The sequence below is a fragment of the Aureococcus anophagefferens genome (assembly GCF_000186865.1).
Source record: "Aureococcus anophagefferens unplaced genomic scaffold AURANscaffold_15, whole genome shotgun sequence".
In the NCBI taxonomy this organism is placed as follows: Eukaryota; class Pelagophyceae; order Pelagomonadales; family Pelagomonadaceae; genus Aureococcus; species Aureococcus anophagefferens.
Window position 1 is genome coordinate 555,664 of NW_008705575.1, and position 20,157 is coordinate 575,820.

At 71.7% G+C, this 20,157-nt stretch overlaps 4 protein-coding genes across 4 annotated transcripts in view; 2 read left to right on the top strand and 2 right to left on the bottom strand.

The window, feature by feature from the left end:
* Positions 1 to 4: 4 nt before the first annotated feature.
* AURANDRAFT_5521 (hypothetical protein) lies at positions 5 to 427 on the bottom strand (the record flags this gene model as incomplete). The annotated part of the gene is made up of 1 exon (XM_009040403.1): positions 5 to 427. A coding segment is annotated over one exon (423 nt), but the record flags the coding sequence as incomplete, so codon positions are not given.
* A 135-nt stretch (positions 428 to 562) lies between these two features.
* Positions 563 to 1,791, bottom strand: AURANDRAFT_29188 (hypothetical protein; the record flags this gene model as incomplete). The annotated part of the gene is made up of 2 exons (XM_009040528.1): positions 563 to 1,318; positions 1,519 to 1,791. Coding segments are annotated over 2 exons (1,029 nt in total), but the record flags the coding sequence as incomplete, so codon positions are not given.
* Positions 1,792 to 2,050: 259 nt separating this feature from the next.
* On the top strand, positions 2,051 to 12,210 carry AURANDRAFT_71976 (hypothetical protein; the record flags this gene model as incomplete). Its single annotated transcript, XM_009040454.1, has 6 exons — positions 2,051 to 2,416; positions 2,454 to 3,128; positions 3,226 to 5,300; positions 6,242 to 6,317; positions 6,599 to 7,200; positions 9,709 to 12,210. The coding sequence occupies 6 exons, from the start codon at positions 2,051 to 2,053 to the stop codon at positions 12,167 to 12,169; spliced, it is 6,255 nt and encodes a 2,084-aa protein (XP_009038702.1).
* Positions 12,211 to 12,819: 609 nt separating this feature from the next.
* The window catches only part of AURANDRAFT_65551 (hypothetical protein), a gene marked incomplete at both ends in the record, with an annotated part of 9,391 nt that continues 2,053 nt past the window's right edge, over positions 12,820 to 20,157 (top strand). The window contains 8 exons of the mRNA XM_009040455.1: positions 12,820 to 13,110; positions 13,149 to 13,390; positions 13,479 to 14,010; positions 14,431 to 14,802; positions 15,218 to 17,692; positions 17,783 to 17,841; positions 17,896 to 18,052; positions 18,185 to 18,259. Coding sequence (XP_009038703.1) covers positions 12,820 to 13,110; positions 13,149 to 13,390; positions 13,479 to 14,010; positions 14,431 to 14,802; positions 15,218 to 17,692; positions 17,783 to 17,841; positions 17,896 to 18,052; positions 18,185 to 18,259 — 4,203 coding nt within the window. The remainder of the gene's footprint in view (positions 13,111 to 13,148; positions 13,391 to 13,478; positions 14,011 to 14,430; positions 14,803 to 15,217; positions 17,693 to 17,782; positions 17,842 to 17,895; positions 18,053 to 18,184; positions 18,260 to 20,157) is intronic.

Genomic DNA, 20,157 nt, shown 5'->3' on the forward strand with positions numbered 1-20,157 from the left:
AGCAATTGTTCGCGGCGACGATCGCGTGGATGTCGCCCGTCATGTGGAGATTGAACTCCTCCATGGGGATGACCTGGCTGTAGCCGCCGCCCGCCGCGCCGCCCTTGATGCCGAACGTCGGGCCCTGGCTCGGCTGGCGGATCGTCGTGACGACGCGCTTGCCCAAATTTTTGCCGAGCGCCTGGCAGAGGCCGATCGTCGTCGTCGACTTGCCCTCGCCGAGGGGCGTCGGGTTGATGCCGCAGACGACGACGAGGGACCCCTCGGGCGCGCCCGCGAGGCGCGCCGCGACCCTGCCCGCGTCGACCTTGGCCTTGTGCCGGCCCCAGGGGATGAGCTCGTCGCGCGCGACGCCCGCCGCGGCCGCGACGTACTCGAGGGGCAGGGGCGTGCAGGCCTGGGAGATGGCGATGTCCCGGGGCACGGGCGTGAGGCGCGCCGTGCCCGCCTCGAAGGGCGGCGCGGGGCTCGACGGGCGGCTCGCGCGGAACGCGTCGTCGCGGCTGAGGTCGTTCATCGACGTCACGCGCGCGAGCGCCGCCTCGACGACGGGCCCGCGCGCGAGGGTGCGCTCGGCGAGGCGCAGCGTATTTTGGAGCAGCATGGCGATGGTCATGGGCCCGACGCCGCCGGGCACGGGCGTGATCTTCGAGCAGACCTTTTTGGCCGCTTCGTAGTCGACGTCGCCGACGAGGCGGTAGCCGCGCTTCGCCGTCGCGTCGTCCACCGCATTAATCCCGACGTCAATCACGACGCAGCCGGGCTTGAGCCAGGCGCCCTTGATGAACTCGGGCTTGCCGATGGCCGCGACGACGACGTCCGCGCCGCGGACGACGGCCGCGATGTCGCGCGTGCGCGAGTGGCAGACCGTCACGGTCGCGTCCATCTTCTGCAGGAGCGCCGCCACGGGCATGCCGACGATGTTCGACCGGCCGACGACGACGGCGGCCTTGCCGCGGCACTCGACGCCGGACCGCGTCAGCAGCTCCGCGCACCCCGCGGGCGTGCACGCGACCGCCGACGGATCGTCGCCGCCGCGGAGGCACAGGTTGCCCACGTTCAGCGCCGCGAAGCCATCGGCGTCCTTGTCCACGGAGATGCGCTTCAGCACGGCGGCCTCGTTGACGTGCGACGGCAGCGGCAGCTGCACGAGGATGCCGTGGATCTGCGGGTCCGCGTTCAAACGCATGACGGCCTCGGAGATCTCCTTCTCCGACGCGTCGGCGGGCAGGTTGACGTCGACGCTGTGGAAGCCCACCTCGGCGGCGGCCTTCTTCTTCATGCGCACGTACGTCGCGCTGTCCTTGCGCTCGCCGACCTGGGCAGGACAAGAGTGCGAAATTCCCAACTTCAAAGGCTCCGATCTCGGCCAATTTCCACTCGTTTCGGCTGATTTTTGGACGAGCGATCATCTCTCGGAACGGTCTCGAAGCGTGGATGCTTCTTCTGGAACGCGCGCGCGCGGAACACCCACGTTGAAGCGACGTTGAATCACTCTTGTCCTGCCCTGTCGCCCACGAGCACGACGGCGAGGCCCGGCCGCGCGCCGCCGCGCGCCGCGGCCATGGCGTCGACGCTCGCCTTGATCTCTCCGCGGATCTGCGCGGCGATGGCCTTGCCGTCGATGACCTCGGCGTCCGTGGTCGTCGTGGTAGAGCTCGCGGCGGCGGCGGTGCGAGGCGACGCGGCGGCGGCGGCGGCGGTGGGCTTGTCGGCCTGGAGGTAGGTCGCCAGGGCGTAGGCCGCGGCGGCGCCGGCGACGGCGCCGACGACGACGTCCTTGTTGCCCATGCTATTCCGGATTTTTGGTGTGCACGCGCCCGGCGATGGTCAAAAGGTGCTCAGAGTGTCGACGGAGCGTGTCTCGCGTCGACGTAGGCTTTTAGCGTCGGATATTGACCTCAGCATGCACTCAATTAGTTTCTCATCTCCCGGCTTCCTTGCGCTTGTCTGGGCAGCCCCGTGCTGGGAATGGCAGCGGTGACAAACTACTAGAAGTTTCGCTCTCCCCGCCTTCCCTTGCGCTTTGTCTGGGCAGCCCCGTGCCACCATGGCCGCGGTGACCTGCGCCGACGGCGGGTCGCGCGAGTCGCCGGCCGTGGAGATGAAGGAGCCGGAGTCGGTGCGCAAGAAGACGAAGCACGACCCGGGGAAACGCATGTCGGACCTTAATTACCTGGACGACACCGACACGAAGCCCAGCAAGAAGGCGGAGGCCTTCCCGGCGAACACCTGGGTCTTCAACCCCAACGCGAACTGGAGGGTTTATTGGGACATGACGATCCTCATCTTCGTCGTCTACGTGCTCTTCGTCGCGCCCTTCGAACTCGCGTTCGTCTCGGGCGACCTCAGCTACCAGCAGCGGACGTCCACCATCTTCTCGAAGAAGCAGCGGAAGAACCTGGGGCTAGGTCGAGTTCGAGACGAACTCCATCATCACGAACTTCGCGCAGTCCTTGGAGTCGGGCATGTTCATGGCGCGCGACACGATCGTCCAGGGCAACCGGTCCCTCAACGACACGCTCTTTCTGGTCGAGAAGGGCACGGTCATGCAGTTCGGGCGCCACAACCCCCTCGTGCCCTTCTCCATCAGCAAGGTCACGGAGGACGGCTTCTTGGGCGACGACATCGCGTCGCTCGTCGCGGGCCACACGCCGCAGCCGCGCTGGTACACCGCGCGGTGCGTGACGATCTGCTTCATCCACACGCTCAACTCGAAGCAGTTGATTTCGATCTGCAACGAGCCCGGTTTGGAGATCTTCCGCAAGTACATCACGCGCTACGGCGTCTGGACGCACCTCAAGTACGAGTTCATCAAGGCCTACAAGAGCGGGCGGCTCCACGGCGAGATCTTGGACGCGTGGCGCAGCGGGGCCCCGCGGCGCAAGCTCGCGTCGCGGCGCCACGGCTACGAGACCCAGTTCGACGACCTCGAGGGCGCGACGCCCGCGCTCGCGGCGCTCAACGAGAAACTGGACCTCATGGAGCAGCGCAATTCCGCGCTGAGCCGCCAGAACCAGCGGCTCCTCGACGCGCTCTCGGGCGTCGTCGGCCATCTGCCGGACGCGCGGGACCTCGCCGCGGCCGCCGTCGCCCGCGTCCCCGGCGCCGCCGCCGTCGCGGGCGCCGTCCCCAACGCGCCGGAATCGCCGCTCATGTCGTCGTTCACGCTCGACGACTTCATCGAGCCGATCGCGTCACACCATGCGCAAAGTCCTCGTCCAGCTCGACTACTACCTCGGCGGCCAGTTCGCGGGCCTGACGAGCGGCCTCGCGCGCGGGGCCTTCGCCGCGCGGGGCCTCGATGTGCGCGTCGCGCCGCCGTGCGCGCCCGGCGGCGAGGGCGACGCCGTGCTCGCGCGCCAGCGCGCGGACCCGTCGTCCGTCGTCGTCGGCGTCTGCGAGCAGAACTCGCTCGCGGCGGCGGCGCCCGTCAAGGCCTTTGGGGCCATGTTCGACCGGTCGCCGCTCGCCGTCGTCGCCAAGCGCGGCGCGGCGCTCCGCAAGGTCGCGGTGCACGCCGACTCCGCGGAGCTCGTCGCCGAGGCCCTCGGCGTCGACGTCGTCGTCGTCGAGCGCGCCGACGAGGCGCACCGCGCGGCGCTCCTCGCCGGCGGCGCCGTCGACGGCGTCCAGTGCTACCACACGACGGAACCGCTCGCGTTCTTCGCGCCCGGCGGCGGCCTCGATGCTCGCGAGCACGAGGTCAAGTCGATCTGCGCGACGGCGCCCGGGTCGCTCGGCGCGCTGGACCTGGGCTACTCGCAGGCCCTCTTCGCGGACGCGGACGCGCCGCAAGCCACGCTCGACGCCTTCCTCGCGGCGCTAATGGAGGGCTGGGCGATCGCGGCCGAGGACCCGATCCTCGCCGGCGAGGTCCTCGCGGCGCACGAGGCCGCCGACGACGCCGCGCTCTTCGGCGGCGCCGGCCGCGACGCGCTCTTCCACGGCGCCGTGGCCGCGCGCTGCGCGCCCGCGGCGCTGCGCATGGCCGCCGCCGGCGGCCGCGTCGACGGGAACCGCTGGCGCCGCGTCGACGACGCGCTCGCGGCGGCGATCGGCAAGGCGCCCGTCGCAACGGGGGGCGCGCCGCTGCCCGCCGTCGCCGCGCCGGCCCTGGGCCACGTCGTCGCGCGCGGCGCGCGGGCCGACGCGCGGCTCCGCGCGCGCGGCGTCCTTGAAGCCACGGGCCGCAGGCCCAAAGTCGCGCTCGTCCGCGCGGGCGACCCCGAGGGCGCCCAGGGCGGCGCCGGCCGCGCGGCGGCCATCGCGACCAACGCGGCGACGGGCGCCGTCGAGTCCTGGTTCGACAAGGCGCGGCTCCTCGAGGCCGACGGCGTCGCCGTGGCCGTCGCCGCGCTCCCGGCCGGAGCGACGGCCGCGGCCGTCGCGGCGGCCGCGCGCGCGGCCGACGCGGACCCGGACGTCGACGCCGTGCTCGTCGAGCGGCCGCTCCGCGAGACCCTGGCTTTCGACCTCGCCAAGGACGTCGACGCGAACGACGACCCCGTGATGGTCGAGGCGATCCTCCGGACGCTCGGCGTCGCCGAGGCCGTGCGGACGACGAGCCGCGCCGACGCGGCGTACCTCGACCGCGGCGGCGCGGACCTCGCCTTCGACTTTGGCGGCGCGGCCGCCGTCGTGCTCGGCCGGTCGCCGCACCTGGGGGCGCCGCTCGCCAAGGCGCTCGCCGGCCGCGACGCGACGGTGACGCTCTGCCACGCGGCCACGCCCGACGGCGTGCGCGAGAAGGCGCTCGAGGAGGCGGACTTCGTCTTCGCCGCCGCGGGGCGGCCCGGACTCGTCGGCGCGGGCGACGTCAAGCGCGGCGCCGCGGTCGTCAACGTCGGGACGACCTACGACGCGTCGGCGAAGACGCTCGCGCCCGACGTCGACGACGCCGTCGCCGACGACGCGGCCTACGTGCTGACGACGAACGCCCACGGCTGCGGGCCGGCCTGCGTCGCGACGCTCGTGCGCCGCGTCGTCGAGCGCGCCGAGGACCGCGCGCTGGCCGCGGGGGAGGCCCCGGCGACCTGGCGCCGCGCGGGCGACGCGCTCCGCCGCGACGTCGTCGTCCGCGACTTCGCCGCGGCCGCGGTGCTCGTGGAGAAGATCGCGGCGACCTGCGACGCCCTCGACCACCACCCGACGGTGGCGATCAACGGCGCGCGCGTCTGCCACGACGTCGCAGGGTGCGGCGTCGCCGTCGAGTTCACGACCTTCGCCGCGGGCGGCACGCTCACGGGAAAAGATTCCGAGGCCGCCCGCGCCGTCGAGCCCCTCCTCGCCGCCGCGGAGTGAGAAGAAGACCGCCGCCCCAAGAAGCTGCCCGGCCGCCCCAAGAGGCCGCGCGAGGATCCCCGCGACTAGCCCCCTACTGAAAGCTTATCTCGATGTCGAGGCCCGTGCCCTCGGCGTCGCCCTTGGCCTTCTTCGCCCTGGGCCGGCCCGCGTCGCGGCCGGCCGGCTTCCGCTTCCGCGGCTCCTCGGGCGGGACGTCCTCCGCGGCGGCGTCCGCGCAGAGGGACCGGTGGAGCTCGAGGGTCGCCCAGGCGTCGGCGGCGGCGTAGCGCGCCTGCGCGTGCGAGAGCCAGGCCAGGCTCCCGTGGTCCGGCGCGCGCTTGACGTAACGGAACGACTTTTGTAATTCTTTGTGCTTCGCGAACGGCGCGCCGCGGCAGACCTCGCCCGCCACCGTCGCGAGGCCCTTTTGCAAACCGGACTTCTCGCCGCCGGCGTCGCGCGCCGCCGCCAGGGCCTGGACGTCGACGCCGCGGACCACGGGGCCGAGGCGCTCGCGGCGCGGCGGCCCGTAGAACAATTTCGCGATGGACGCGTCGCCGAGGAGCCGCGCGAGGTCCGGCTCGAGGCCGTCGTCGCCGGGCCCGCAGAGGAGCACCGTCGCGCTCGAGTCGGCGCAGAGCTGCACGAGCAGGGGCGGCGACGCGTGCGTGCCCTCGGCGTCGACGGCGACGACTTTCGGCTTCGACGCCCAGAACGCGGCCCAGGTCTCCGCCGTCGCGCGCGCTGGCGCATGGCCCGCGGCCTCCATGGCGTCCTCGAGGAAGACCTCGGCGCCGTCGGCCTCGTCGTCGTCGCTGTCGTTGAGGACCGTGCCGTCCTCGGCGACGAACTCGATCTTCGTGTCCGGGTCCGAGGCCGCGAGGTCGAAGAGCCGCGCGGCGGCGGCGACGGCGCCCTTGCGGTCCTTCGACGCGGCCTCGGCGTTCTTGATGAGGTGGTTCGCGGCCTGGGCGGCGCTCCGGAGCTTCTTGCGCGCGGGCGACGGCGGCTGGTGGGGCCGCGGCGGCGACGTCTGTGGCGCGGTGCGGGCGCCGGCGCGCGCGGAGGTCAGCGGCTGGTCGATGCGCGACGTCGCGAGGGGTTTGTCGACGTCGGCGGTGTCCGTTGATGGCTCGTTGGTGGCCTCCTTCGGTGTGTTTTTCGAGCGCACCATCGTGCTTTGCCGAGGCAACGACGGCAACATCGGCAACGTTGAAGCAGAACTCGCACTCAGCAAGTCACGATGTTCGCGCCTGGAACCATGCTCGGCCGCGCCCGTAAATTCTTCTTCGGTCCGTCGGCAGCCCCGGAGGCGCCGCCCGAGGCGCCGCCCGAGGGGAAGAAGCGGCGCGGCGACACAGCCCCATTGGCCCTCCTGCGCCTGCCCGACGACGCGCTCGTCTCTTCGTGCGCGTACCTGGGCCTCGTCGACGGCGCGCGCGCGGCGGTGACCTGCCGGCGCCTCGCCGCCACCGGCCGCAACGTCCATCCGCGCGTGCTCATCATGCACAGACCTTTACTTTGGTGGGGTCGCCCGGCCTTGACGCTGATCCTCGACTCACACCCGGGCGTGCTCCAGCGCGACACGACCGACGATTTACGGTTAGCGCTGACGACGGAGCAGCGCGCGCTGGAGCAGCGGATCCGCGACCTCGAGCGCAAGCTCAGCTGCAGCTGGCGGTTCTGTGCGAATTGCCCGGGAGACGACTTAGATGTGACCTACGTCGGGCCCGTCGTCATCGGAGGACAGCTCTGCTCCGTGACGTTCCCGCACCGCTCGGAGCGAGGCGGGGAGCTGCAACTGCCGCCCATGCACGTATATTCGCTCAAGAAGAATGCCTGGCGGACGATCGACCACTTCGCGCACCTCGGCGCGCTGACAAGCTTCGCCTGTTGTGCGCTCGGCTCGGAATTGTGCTTCGTCGGCGGCACGCCGCTGGACACTGATGATCCCTCTGCGATTTCCGCTGCGCGCGTGAGTGTGCGCACCCTGAATTTGCAATCGGGTGCGTGGACGCAGCTCGCGGACATGCCCATCGGCGTCGAATCTGAGTTGTTGAGCTGCGCGTGCTGTGGCAAGCTCTACGTTCTCGGCAACCGCGTTGGAGAGTGGGGAGCACCAGTGTTGCAGATCTACGACCCGACACGACGCGCCTGGACCCGCGGGCCGGATTGTCATGCAGAGGGGTGGTGCCTCGATATGCGCTCGGCGGGGAGCCATATCTTTTGTATGTGGAGCCCTGTGCAAGTGGAATTCGAACCCGAGCTTGATCTCGTGACCGCTGTTTTCGACACGGAGACTTGCACGTGGTCCGAATGCGTGGGCTCCACGCATGCTAGCCATCCTGGACCCGAAAGCTGCTTCACCATTCACCAGGAAGCGCTCATCAACATCGTGATGTGGGCCGATGGGACCTTCAAATTCTTCGAGCTCGAACGCGTCGGACCTTCGACCTGGGCCTGGCGCGAGGTCAGCCCACCCTTCCCTGTCGAAGGTCGCCTCGCTGAGTACTGGCTCAACCCCAGCGAGGCTCCGTTCATGGGCTTCGCCCACCTCCGCGCCTAAATTAAACAGCCCAACTCTTAGCCTCCCTCGTTCCCCCGTCGCTTCGCCGCGCGGAGCGGCGCGGAGAAGGGCGTCTCGGGGACGTGGGCCGTGCAGCTCCCGAAGGGCACGGTCCAGACCTCCCAGCCGAGGACCTTCTGGCGCGTCGTCGCGTAGCTCGGGTTCGTGAGCGCGTCGTCGTCGACGAGGCCGTGGACCGACGTCTCGGCCGCGTGGAGGTGCGCGGCGGCCGCCGCGCATTCGACGTCCAGGACGCCGGCCAAGCCCCGGGCCGCCGCGAGGGCCTCGGCGCGGGGCACGCGCTCGAGGTAGGCGCAGAGGAACGCGAGCGCCGTCGCGTGGGCCTCGTTGGCGAGGACCGCGAAGCGGCTCGAGAAGGGCGCGGCGTCCCGCGCGCCGTCCGGCGACGCGGACGCGACCGGCGGCGCCGAGTTGACCTGGACGATGACGACGGCGTCGGGGTCGACGCGCGCCAACGCCGCCGCGCGGCCGGCGAGGAAGGCGACATCGCCCGCGACCGTGTCGTCGTCCGCGACCGCGGACGACGTCCGCAGGTGCCCTTCCAACAACTCGCACCGCCGCGGGCCCAACTTGAGCGCGTCGCAGCTCGCCTGGATGGGCGCGTGGATGTCCAGGGAGACGTTCACGTCGGCGCCGTCGGCGTTGACCAGCAGGTGGCAGCAGGGGAAGCGCGCCGCGCACGCGGACACGTGCGCGGTCTTGAGGACGTTCGCCGTCCGTTTGTCCGCGCGCGCGCCCGCGACGAGCTCCTCGAAGGCCGCGTCGAGCACCGTGCTCAGCAGCACGTGGGGCATGAGCTCGAGGCAGCGGCTCGTGCCGTCGAGGCGCGTGATCGCCGCGGGGAACGTGTGGCGCGACGCGCGCGCGCCCTTTCTCTTGAGGTGCGTCCAGAGCATGGTCTCCGGCTGCCAGACCGCGGGCTCGTGGCGCGACACGTTGACGCCGCACTGCCCCGACGCGTCGCAGCCCGTGACCATGTCGCGGCCGACGAGCGCGTGCCACGCCGGGTAGCCCGTTCCTTCGTCGCACGCGTCGAGCGCGTCCGCGGCGCCGAAATAAACGTCCGCGAGGTCCCGCGGCGCCAGCGCGAACTGGTCGTTGACGCCGTTCCAGGTCTGCGTCGGCACGTAGAGCCGGTCCCGCGGCCAGGCGTCGAGCGGCGGCAGCGTCCCGAACCACCCCCAGTCGAAGCGGCACCGCGCGACCCAGTCGTAGCGCCGGCCGAGCGCCGCCTCGCGCGCCGCGACGAGCGCCAGCGCGCCCCGGAGTTTCGCGAACATGGCGCGCGCGATGGCCGCGGCCCTCGGCGGGTCGCCGTAGAACTTGAACGTCGGCGGCACACCCAGACCCTCGACGTCGGGCAGCGGCGGAGCCGCGCAGGCGCCGTGCCAGGCGCCGGCGGGCTCCTCCTCCGCGTGCACCGCCGTCGCCACGGGTGCGAAAAGTCGCACGAGCGTGGTCCGCGTCGCGTCGCTCCAGCCCGGGTCCTCGGCGAAGTACCAGAAGACGTCGCCGCTGCCCAAGCCGTCGACGAGCCGGCGCTTGATGGACTCGTGCACCGCCGGCCGGTGGAAGCTCCGCGCGTGGCCGACGAAGACGAGCGCGACGGAGGACGGTGCTGCTACGGGGAGGAGCAGCGCTGCGACCAAGCATCGCAGCACCGCGGCGCGCATCGTCGCGGCGCCGGGCAGCCGTCGATGATGCAGCCATGATGTCGACATCGCCAGCCGCCGCTGTGGCAGCGGCTCAACAGCTTCGAGCGCGTCGCGAGGCGGTCGTGTCCCAGCCTCGCGGTGCGCGGCGCCGCCCTCGACGATGGTGCTCGTCGACGGCAGCAAGTGCGAGCTGAAGAAGCCGAGCGAGTGCGGCATCGAGAACATGGAGGCCGGCGAGCTCGAGGCGGCCATGGAGGCGGCCATGAAGCGCAGCGGCAGCGACCTCGAGATCACGGCCGAGGAGCAGGACAAGTTCAAGAAGGCCTTCGGGGACCCCGAGTTCCGCAAGATGATGGCCGAGTACGTCGACGAGATCAGCGACCCCAAGTACCGCGAGGAGCAGAACCAGTACATCCGCGAGATGGAGGCCAAGGGCGAGACGCCCAAGGGCAAGGCGCTGATCCACCCCAAGGCGGGCTTCGTCGTCAAGACGCGCAAGATGGGCAAGGCCGACCACACGGGCGCCAAGGTCTTCATCAACATCGTGTCCTCCGAGAAGCTCCAGGAGCCCGAGGCGACGCCGTGCGACGGCGGGTCGCGCTGGGCGCTGCCGCACCTCCTGGGCCCGCCGCGCATGGAGCGCGACAAGAAGGACGCGACGGTGTCGACTTTCGACTGCTGCTTCCACCCGGCGGCCGTCCAGCGCGCGAACGCGTCGAAGCCCTTCCGGGACCTCCTCGCGCAGACGGCCATCGAATCCGTCGAGGGGTCCTACGAGCGCAACAGCAAGGGCGAGAAGCTCGAGCGCACCTACCACGTGCTGCTGGGCGTCATGTACAAGACGGGCCACCCCCAGCCTTTGATGGTGCCCGACGACCACTCGACGACGCAGGCCAAGGACGTGGCGAGCGTGTTGAACAAGCCCGCGCCGAAGGAAGATAAGGAGAACGGGGCCGCCAACAAGACCAACAAGAAGAAGAAGCGCAACCGCAAGAAGAAGAAGGGCGGCGCCAAGGACGAGGAGGACGAGCTCGACGACGACATCGACACGGAGACGCCACCGCCGCCGAAGGAGTTCTCGCTCAAAGGGAAGCTCGCGGCGAAGATGGACGCGGCGTCGGCGAAGAAGCAGGGCGCGAAGGAGGCCGCGGCGACGGCGGCCCGGGAGAAGGCCGCGGCCATGGACCCGAAGGAGCTCGCGCGCGCGCGGCGCATCCTCGAGGCCAAGGGCATCGCGCCCGCGTCGCCGCCGCCGCCGCCGGAGCCCAAGCCGGAGGGCCCGCCCTACGAGCCCGTCGTCCGGATCAAGGAGCGCGGCTACTTCGACATGGGCAACCACATGAGCGGCGGCTCGACGGTCCAGCGGCGGCCCAAGGAGCTCGTCGTGTCCGTCGAGCTCCCCTTGCTGCCCAACGCCAAAAGCGTCGACCTGGAGGTCGACGCGCGCGACTTCTCCTTGACCGCGAGCCTCGACGGCGCATCACCCGTCTACAGGCTCAAGAGGCGCCTGCCCTACGACGTCGACGGCGCCAAGGGCGCGGCCAAGTTCGACCGCAAGCAGAAGGTCCTGAACGTGACCATCCCCGTGCTCCCGGGGAAGGTCGACCCGCCGCCGGACGAGAGCGCCTTCCCGGGCGTCCTCGACGTGTCGCCGGCGCCGGCCGAGGACCCCGTGGAGGTTCTTGAGGCGTTCGAGGAGCCGCCGAGAAAGCCGAAGAAGGCGCCGCTCCCGGCGCGGCCGGCGAAGGCGACGGACCACAACCGCTGGCTCGCGCCCAAGGAGTCGGAGCGCATGGCCTTCGCCGCGGACGCCATCAAGGCGAGCGAAACCGCGGCCGACGACGACGACGACGACGACGACGGCGCGCCGGCCATCGACGCGGTCCTCAAGGACGACAATCTGCAAGCCGCGCGGTCCGCGGCGGCGGGTTTCAAAGCGGCGCCCGACGCGCCCGACGACCCGAGCTTCGTCGCCGCGGCGTGCTACGCGGGCCCCAAGCCCGGCTACTACTTCGCCATGAAGCACCGGCGCCTCGGCTACCACCGGGACGACGCGCAACTGCCGCCGCGGGAGCCCGCCGCGGCCGCGCCGCCGCCGGACGACGCGCTCCCCGCGCCGGCCTTCGAGGCGCGGCAGCAGAAGGCGACGGCCACGGTCATCGTCGAGGCCGCCGGCGTCACGGACGTGGTCACGCGCTTCGAGGGGCGCGTCTGCCACGTGCGCCTCGTGTCGCCCGCGGGCGTCCGCGAGTTCGGGCTCGCGCTCGGCGGCTTCGTCGTCCCGGACCGGTGCCGCCACGACGCCGCGGACGACAACGTCGTCTTCGTCTTCGCCAAGGCGTCGCCGGCCTTCTGGGACGCGCCCGTCGCCGAGCTCGCGGCCTTCGCCCCGGCCGCCGCGGCCGCGCCCGCGGCCGCGCCGAAGAAGAAGGCCGCGGCGAAAAAAACCAAGAAGGCGGCGGCGCCGCCGAAGGAGGCGGCGGCCGCCGCGGCGGACCCGGAGGAGGACCCGGAGGAGGCGCCGCCGCCGACGCTCTCCCGCGCGACGGAGCTCGACACCAAGGCGCCCGCCGCGGCGGCGCCGGCGGCGACGTTCAACGCGCCCGAGTTCCAGAACACGCTCCTCTTCGACATCGACTAGGGGTCTATCCGGAACCGGCGCTCTAAGTACAGCAATTTTATCTAGCACAGTGCCCTTGGTGGCGTGGCGGTGATTCTTCGAATTTGTGGACGGGCGGGCGGGCGACGCGGCGTGGACGTGGCGCCGCGGGAGCGCGGGGCGGGCTCAGTCGTTCTTGTCACCGGAGCAAGGATAGGTCAACGTGAAATAGACGCCGGCCAAGATGTTCGAGGTGAGCCAGTAGATCCGGACGGGGATGCAACACGACACGTCCCACGCGCTCCAGCCGCAGATGCAGCCGCCGTCGTCGTCGGCCATGGCCTGCGGGGTGCGCGCCGAATAGTGTGCCTTCGCGAGTACGGGGGCGTAAATCGGACGGTATAGCGACATCGGCGTCCGCCATTTTGGACGGACTCGTACTCTCGCTTCCCGGGAACGGGCCAAGGCGCGTGGTCAGGCGCGCGGCGACCAACTAGAGGGTAGCTTTCCGCTCTCTCACGATGTGCGGACGCGGGCTAGCACCTCTCGGGAGATGGAGCGGCGCACAGCGACGGCAAGCGGCTTGGCCAGTCGATGGCGTCGCCGCAAAGTGAAACACACACAGGGTGCACTGAACGCCCACGATGTTGAGGTCGGGGCAGCGTGCAAATGGCAAGAGCTCCCTGCGGGATATGAGTCTCGCGCGGCGCGCGCTGCCGGCGCATGGGCTGCTGGATCTTCGGCGAGGCACACGGCGGCCCCTGTGCGGCGGCAACGACGGCGGGTGGATCTTCGGCCACTTGCTCGACGGCGCCGGCGGGTCGCGGCCGCTCGCGCCCTGGGACGACGGCGCCGTGCGCCGCGCGCGCGAGGGCGACGGCAGCTGGGTCCACCTCGACCTGCGCGCGCCGAAGGCCCAGGACTTCATCGCGAGCTGCGCGCGAGCCAAGGGCCGCGACGACGAGATCTGCCGCCGGACGCACGTGTCGTCCCCATGGTCGCGGATCCGCGGAAGACGCAGCCGCGGTGCGAGGTGTCGTCGGCCTGCGCGGGCATGATGCTGACGCTGCGGGCGAACTTCGGGAAGCGCTTCGAGGCCCACGCGGTGGAGTCGAAGAACGTCGTGCCCTTCCGCATGTGGCTCGGGCGCGGCATCATCGTCACCGCGCGGGGCGCCGCGCCCGACGAGGGCAGCCTGCGCATGCCCGCGCTGAGCCGGCGGCTCGACGCGGGCGCGGGGCCCCGGTCCTGCGGCGCGCTCGCGTCCGCGGCGGCGTCCCGCGGCCGCGACGAATTTCGAGAGATGCGGGGTGGGAACACGACGAGCGATCGTCGCCGTCGCGCTCGGTAGGTCCGCGGTCATCTCGGAGATCACGTCGATCACGGCCGACTCCGTCGAGGCGCTCGAGGACGAGATCTTCGAGCTCAAGGCGCGGCTCCAGCACGAGGCGCTCCTCGCGGGCGCGCACCGGCCCGTGGGGCCCGACGCGCTGCAGGCGATCCGCCGCGAGCTCATGCCGCTGCGCTACGCGGCGATCACGATGCGGCGCCACGAGGTGCCCGAGCTCGCGGCGCTCCAGACCGTCGTGCGCCTGAGCGGCCGGCCCCAGCAGCGGCTCTTCGCCGACGCGGACAGCTACGAGCTCCGCGAGGCCGAGGCGCGGCAGGAGGCGCTCGTCGAGAGCCTGCACGCGACGATCGCGGCGGGCGAGGCGCTCCAGAACGAGGTCGGGGCCCACGCGGCCTGGCAGCAGTCCACCTACTCGGCGCAGCTGACGACGCTGGGCTGCGTCCTGAGCGTTTTAGGCCTCTGCTCCGTGTCCTTCGACGCGCTCGCCTTCGTCCAGGGCCTCCAGGGCGACGGCGGCGCGATCGCCGCCGCGGTCCGGTCCTTCTTCTCCTAGTACGCATGCCCCGGGCGCCCGCGCCGCCAGGCTCCGATCCCCCCGCGACGACCTCGGGTCGACGGCGTTACCGCGCGTCAGTCCCCGAAGATCTGCATGGCGTTGGCCATGCTGCGCGAGTTGGACTCGTGGCGCGCCTGGATCTGGTTCGACGTGCGCCGGCGGTTCATGCGGTTGTGCTCGTTGCGGATGATCTCCTCGCGGAGCTCGTTGAAGCGCCGCGTCGTCTCGGCCTCGTCGGCCTCGTTCGCGACCATGAGGTCCTCGACGGACGACGCGGGCGCCCGCAGGGGCTTGCGCGGCGGCTTGCCCGCGCCCGGCACGGCGTGGCCGTAGGCCGACGACGACAGCGCCGACGACGACACGTTGAAGTCGAAGCGCGGGAAGATCTCCGCGCAGCCTACGCCCGGGCCGACGCCGAAGGAGCCCGCGGCGAGGCTCGGCGGCTTCGGGCCCCGGCCCGGCCGGAAGGGCATGGGCGTCGGCCGCGCCTCCTCCGTGAGCACCTTGGGCGCGCCGCGCGTGTCCCGGAAGACGAACGCGGGGCTCGGCTTCACCGTGAACGTGTTCACCGGCGGCGGCTCGCGGCGCGCGACGCGGCCCTCCTTGCCGTGGACCTGGCTCATGAACTTGGACTTGCGCGTGTCCGTGAAGCGCCGGTCGCCGGACGTGTCCGGCATGCTGCTGAAGAAGGGCAGCTCGATGAGGCTGTGGCTGCTCATGGCGCTGATCATGCGCTGGTCCATCTCCGTGGGCGCCAGCGGCGCCATCGTGAGGTCCTCCACGTTCGCCGAGTCCGCCATGGTGGCGTTTGATGCGAGCGCGAGCGCGCGCCGCGGCGGCGCGCGGCCGGCGGCCGGTCGCGTGTGGCGCGGCGCGACGGCGGCCCGGTGGCGCTGCTGCGATAACGCAGGCCGAGGGAGTGCCAACCCGACGCCAAAGATGAGACAAAGCATTGAAGTGCGCCCGCGGCGTTGGCGTTGAACAAAGTCGTGAATGTTCATTGAACAGGACGTTAAGGCTTGCGGGCAGCCCGAGCAAAAAAGGCGTCGGTGCGTCGGCGTGCTGTTACGGCCGCGTCGACGTCGTTCGGTCGGCGGGGCGGCGCTCGCGGGTGCCGTCGACGCCTCGCCGACACACGCCGGCGACGGGCGCCCGCCGCAACCCGGCGGCCATTCGACCCGAGCCGGCGCCCCGCTCCGCCGGCGCGACGTGCGCCCCCGGCGCCATGGACGTCCTCGTGAGCCCGGCGACGCTCGTCGTGCGGAGCGTGGACCAGGGCGCGGCGGCCCTCGAGTCGCTCGCCGCCCGGGGCGAGGCCCTCGACGCCAAGGCCCTGCGCAAGACCGCGAACCGCCTCGAGGCGCTCTGCGCCAAGGCCGAGGCCGAGTCCCGCGGCGGCGGCTCCTTCGCGGCCCTCGGGAAGAGCAGCGAGAACGAGCCCAGCGAGGACTCGGCGGCGGACAAGCGGAGCCTCCTGAGCCGGGGCAACTCGCATCAGTCCATGGGGAGCACGGGCAGCCGCGACAGCGCGGGCAAGAGCGGCGACCCGCAGGCGGCCGAGGCCGTGCAGCGCGCCCTCAGCGGCCTCGCGCCCCTGCCCGGGGACAAGGTCCAGGAGGCCGCGTCCGGCGAGGCGCTCAACGGCGACGCCCAGCTCCTCGCGCCGGGCGCGACGGAGTCGCGCGGCCGCCGCGACACGACGGAGTCCGTCCGGTTCTCCCTCGAGTCCAAGCTCTGCCTCTTCAACACGGAGCTCGCGACGCACGCGCGGCGCATGTCCGCCGCCATCCCCGTCGTCGCCCCGACGTCGAGCTTCTGGATGATCAACCCCCAGGGCGCCTTCCGCATCATCTGGGACATCATCACGGCGCTCTTTCTCGTCTACGTCGCGTTCTGGGAGCCCTACCGGCTCGGCTACGTGCCGGCGAACGCGAAGCTGCCGGAGTCGCACCGCGTCTGGGAGGCGCTCCTCGATGGCTTCTTCGTGCTGGACCTCGCGGTGAACCTGAAGACGGGCTTCGTGACGTCCGACGGCGAGGTCGTCATGGGCGCGAAGCGGGCCGCGACGCACTACCTCTGCTCCTGGTTCCCCATCGACTTCGTGTCGTCCATGCCGCCGGTGCTCGAGTACTGTTTGGGCTGGGCCGCGCGGCCGGGGCTCATGCTGACGCCGTGGGTGAACCCGGGCGGCGGCGGCGGCGGCGGCGGCGCGAGCTCGCTGCGGGCGGCGAAGCTCCTCAAGATCGGCCGCGTCTTCAAGATCTTTAAAGTGTTCCGCATCGCCAAGATCCTCAAGATCTCGAGCGACTCGCAGATCGGCGAGCTCATCGACGACTTTTTGATGTCGTCCGCGTCGAAGACGGCGATGAAGCTCATCAACATCGTCGGCTTCACGGCCATCTTCGCCCACTTCCTCTCCTGCTTCTTCGCCGCCTGCGGCGGCATGACCATGGCCAAGTACCACCCCATCGAGGGCCACCCGGCGGCCAAGGACTGGGCGACGATCCGGAAATACCTCTTGGGCCTCTACTGGGCCATCACGACGATCTCGACCGTGGGCTACGGCGACGTCATCCCCAAGTCCGACAGTGAGCGCGCCTACACGATCCTGGCCATGGTCGTCGGCAGCGGGTTCTACGGCTACGTCGTCGCGCAGGCCGCGAGTATCATCTCGTGCGCGGACGCGGACTCGGCCAAGTACTACGAGAAGATGGACTCGGTCGCCGTCTGGATGAAGCACCACCGCTTCCCGAGCCGCATCCGCCGCGAGGTGCGGCGCTACTACCGCGCGTACTACAGTCAACGGCTCGCGATCGACGAGGAGGCCATCTTCGAGGACCTGTCGACGGACCTCCAGCAGAACATCGCCGAGTTCCTGCTCCACGAGGTCGTCATCGGCCACAGCCTCTTCGCGTCCCTGCCCGAGGGCCTCGTGTCCAAGTTCGTGACGCTCGTGCGGCTCACGCGCGCCGTCGACGGCGACCGCATCATCGTCCAGGGCGAGGAGTCGCACTCCATGTTCATCATCCTTTCAGGCGAGGCGACGGTGATCATCGACGACGACGAGGCGATGACGCGCTGCATGGCGCCGTTGGTCGAGGGCGACTCCTTCGGGGAGCTCGCGGCGCTCGGCATCGACGTCGTCTCCGACTGCACGGTGAGCGCCGTCGGCGACGTCGAGCTCTACGTGCTCAACTACGCGGACATGCTCGCGGCCTTTGGGGGCTGCGGCGTCGACATCCTCGAGGACGTCAAGGAGAACGTCGTCGCCATCCACCGGCGGCAGATCGCCGCGTGGTCGACGGCGCCGGAGCCCAAGGCGCCCGAGCCGGAGAAGGCCGCCAAGGCCCTCGAGCCCGAGCCGGCGTCCGCCGCATCGGAGCCCGCGGCCGGCGACGGGTCGCCGCCGTCGCCGAAGAAGCGGTCGTCGTTCCTCGCGGCCGCGTCGGCCGTCCGGGCCATGGGCAAGCTCGAGGCGACGCGGCGCCTGTCGAACCCGCCGCTCGCGACGATCCCCTCGACGCCGACGAGCTCGTCGCCCGTGGCGCGCCCCTTCTCCTCGGGCGAGACGCCGCTCCTCGCCGACGCCGACGGCGTCGAGCTCGCGCCGCTCGACGGGAGCGAGGTCAAGGACAGCGGGCTCTCGCCGCTCAGCGACGTGACCAGCAGCCCGTGAGGGCTCCCAATTCTCTCGCACCCCTGTTCGTCCGTCGTCGTCCTCCATAAGGATCCACCCCGCACCCGTTAGGCCCGCGGCCGCGGCGCGGGCCGCGGCGGGTCCCAGAACACGTCCCAGTCGTCCTTGAAGTGGCGCAGGCCGGCCTCGTTGGCCTGCTTCCGGTCCGTGACGCCCTTGCCCAGGTTGCCGTCGAGCGTGACGACGTTCTCGAAGTGGGGCGTCCGCGTGAACTGGTCGCCGTCCGACGGCACGACGAAGCGCGGCACGCCGCGCCGCGCGAGGTGGCCCGAGATCCAGACGTCGTCCATGATCGTCGCGCCCGGCGGCGCGGCGTCCATGGTGCGCCATAAAGCGTCGTCGAAGAACTTGGCCTTGACCGCGAAGCCGCAGTTGCCCCGGATGATGGACACCGCGTGCGGCGCGTACAACTCGTTGCCGTAGACCAAATAGTTCTCCGTCCAGTGCGGGTAGGTGCCGGACCGCGTCACGGGCCAGCCCGTCGACGACAGCGTCGCGTCCGGGAACCGCGCGGACCAGCTCGCCAAAGTCTCCAAGAGCCGCGGCGGGTAGAGCGTGTCGTCGTCGACGACGACGTAGAGCGTGCCGTCGAGCTCGAGCGTCGCGTTGCCCTCGGCCGCGCGCGCCTGGGCGTTCATGATCGCGGGGATGACCTTCGTCGCCGGGCCGTAGTCCCGCGCGGACCGCACGAGGCGCACCGTCGCCATGCGCCTGAGCCAGTCCGGCGACGCGTATTCCCGCTTCTCCCGCGTCGACGCGAGGGGCGCGTGGACCTGGATCTCGAACGCGGGCGCCGTCTGGTCCAGCAGGCTCTCGAGCACGGGCCGGATCTGCTCGATGCGGCCCGGCAGCGTCGTCAGCGACACGATCACCCGGGGCGCGGCGCCCGCGCGCGCGCGCGCGGCGTAGGGCGCGAGCGCGCCGGCGACGCCGGACGCGTCGCGCGCGCCCGCGTCGTCGTGGAGGCGCGGCGCGGCGACGCCGTCCGCGGAGACGCAGACGTCGACGCGCGTCCGGCCGCTCCGCTCGGCCTTGCGGTAGAGCCGGAGCGCGGGCTCGACCTTGCGCGCGCGCTTCCGCAGGCGCTGCTCGACGGCGGGCGCGCCGGCCTTGCCCGTCTTCAGCGGGCCGCCGTAGAGCACGGCCGCGCCGTCGCGGACGCGGTAGATGAACCCGCCGCAGTCCTTGCGGTTCGCGCACCTGGTCTTGCCCTCGCAGAGGCCCTCGTCGACCGTCGCGAGCTTCTTGTTCGCGTCGGCCCAGAGCTCGGCGTGCAGGGGCGACACGTCGTAGGCCACGGGCAGCGCGCCGTCGCGCGAGTAGTGGGGCACCGTCGCGTTCCGCGAAAAGAACGGCGCGCCGCCGCGGTCGCCCCAGCCCGCCCGCGCGGCCTCGAGGGCGTTCGACGACAGGGTCTGGAGCGCGGGGCGGGCGTCCCAGGCCGCGAGGGCGGACCGCAGCGCGTCGCCGCGCGCGCCGTAGAGCGCGACGGATAACGTCGCGGAGCCCTCGGGCGCGGCGGCCGCGGCCGCGAGCTCGGACGCCGTGAGGAAGCGCGTGAGGCCCGACGCGTCGCGCGCGAAGCCCGCGCAGTCCCTCGACCGGCGGCACCGGCTCTTGGCCTCGCAGGGGGTCGCGGCGACGCCGTCCTCGCCGACGACGGACGCGCCGACGGGGACGCGCCCGAAGCCGTCGTCGACGTCGACGGTGAGGCACGTCCGCGTCGCGGGCTTCGCTTCGGGTTTCGGCGCAGCGGGCGGCTCGTCGCGGTCGTGGAGCAGCGCGTAGAGCGACGAGGCCAGCCCCGGCTTCGGCTCCGGCGCGGCCTCGGGCTCCGGCGCGGTCTCGGGCTCCGCCGCGGGCGCCTCGTGGCCGTCGTGGAGCAGCGCGTAGAGCGACGAGAGGCCGGTCACGTGCGCCGGCGGTGCGGCGGGCGGAGGCTCGGGTAGCTCGCGCTCCGCGGCGGCGGCCGCCGCCGGCCGCGGCGGCGGCGGCGCGGGCTCGGCGCCGTGGCCGTCGTGGAGCAGCGCGTAGAGCGACGACAGCGCGCCGGCGCGCGGCGCCGCCGTCGGCGCCGGCGTCGCGGCGGACCAGGCCGGCTCGTACCACTGCGGCGCCGCCGGCCGCTGCAGCGACTGCCAATGGTTTTTCACCTCGTCGACGTGCCGCTGCGGGTGCGTGTAGAGAAACGCCGCGACGCACCAGACGACGATGGCCAACAGGCCGCGCCACTGCTGGGGCGGCCGCGGGCCGGCCATGTTCGAATCGCTTTACGGCCAGGGCGGCAGCCCGCCCATGCTTTTGCAATTGCTTACCGAACGGTAGGAGGGGAATAGCAACCACTGCGGCGGCGATCCGTTGAGCTTTGGTTTACTCTCGGCTCGCTGTATGTGTTTGGTTCCGCTCATCGGCTCGCTCTATGTATT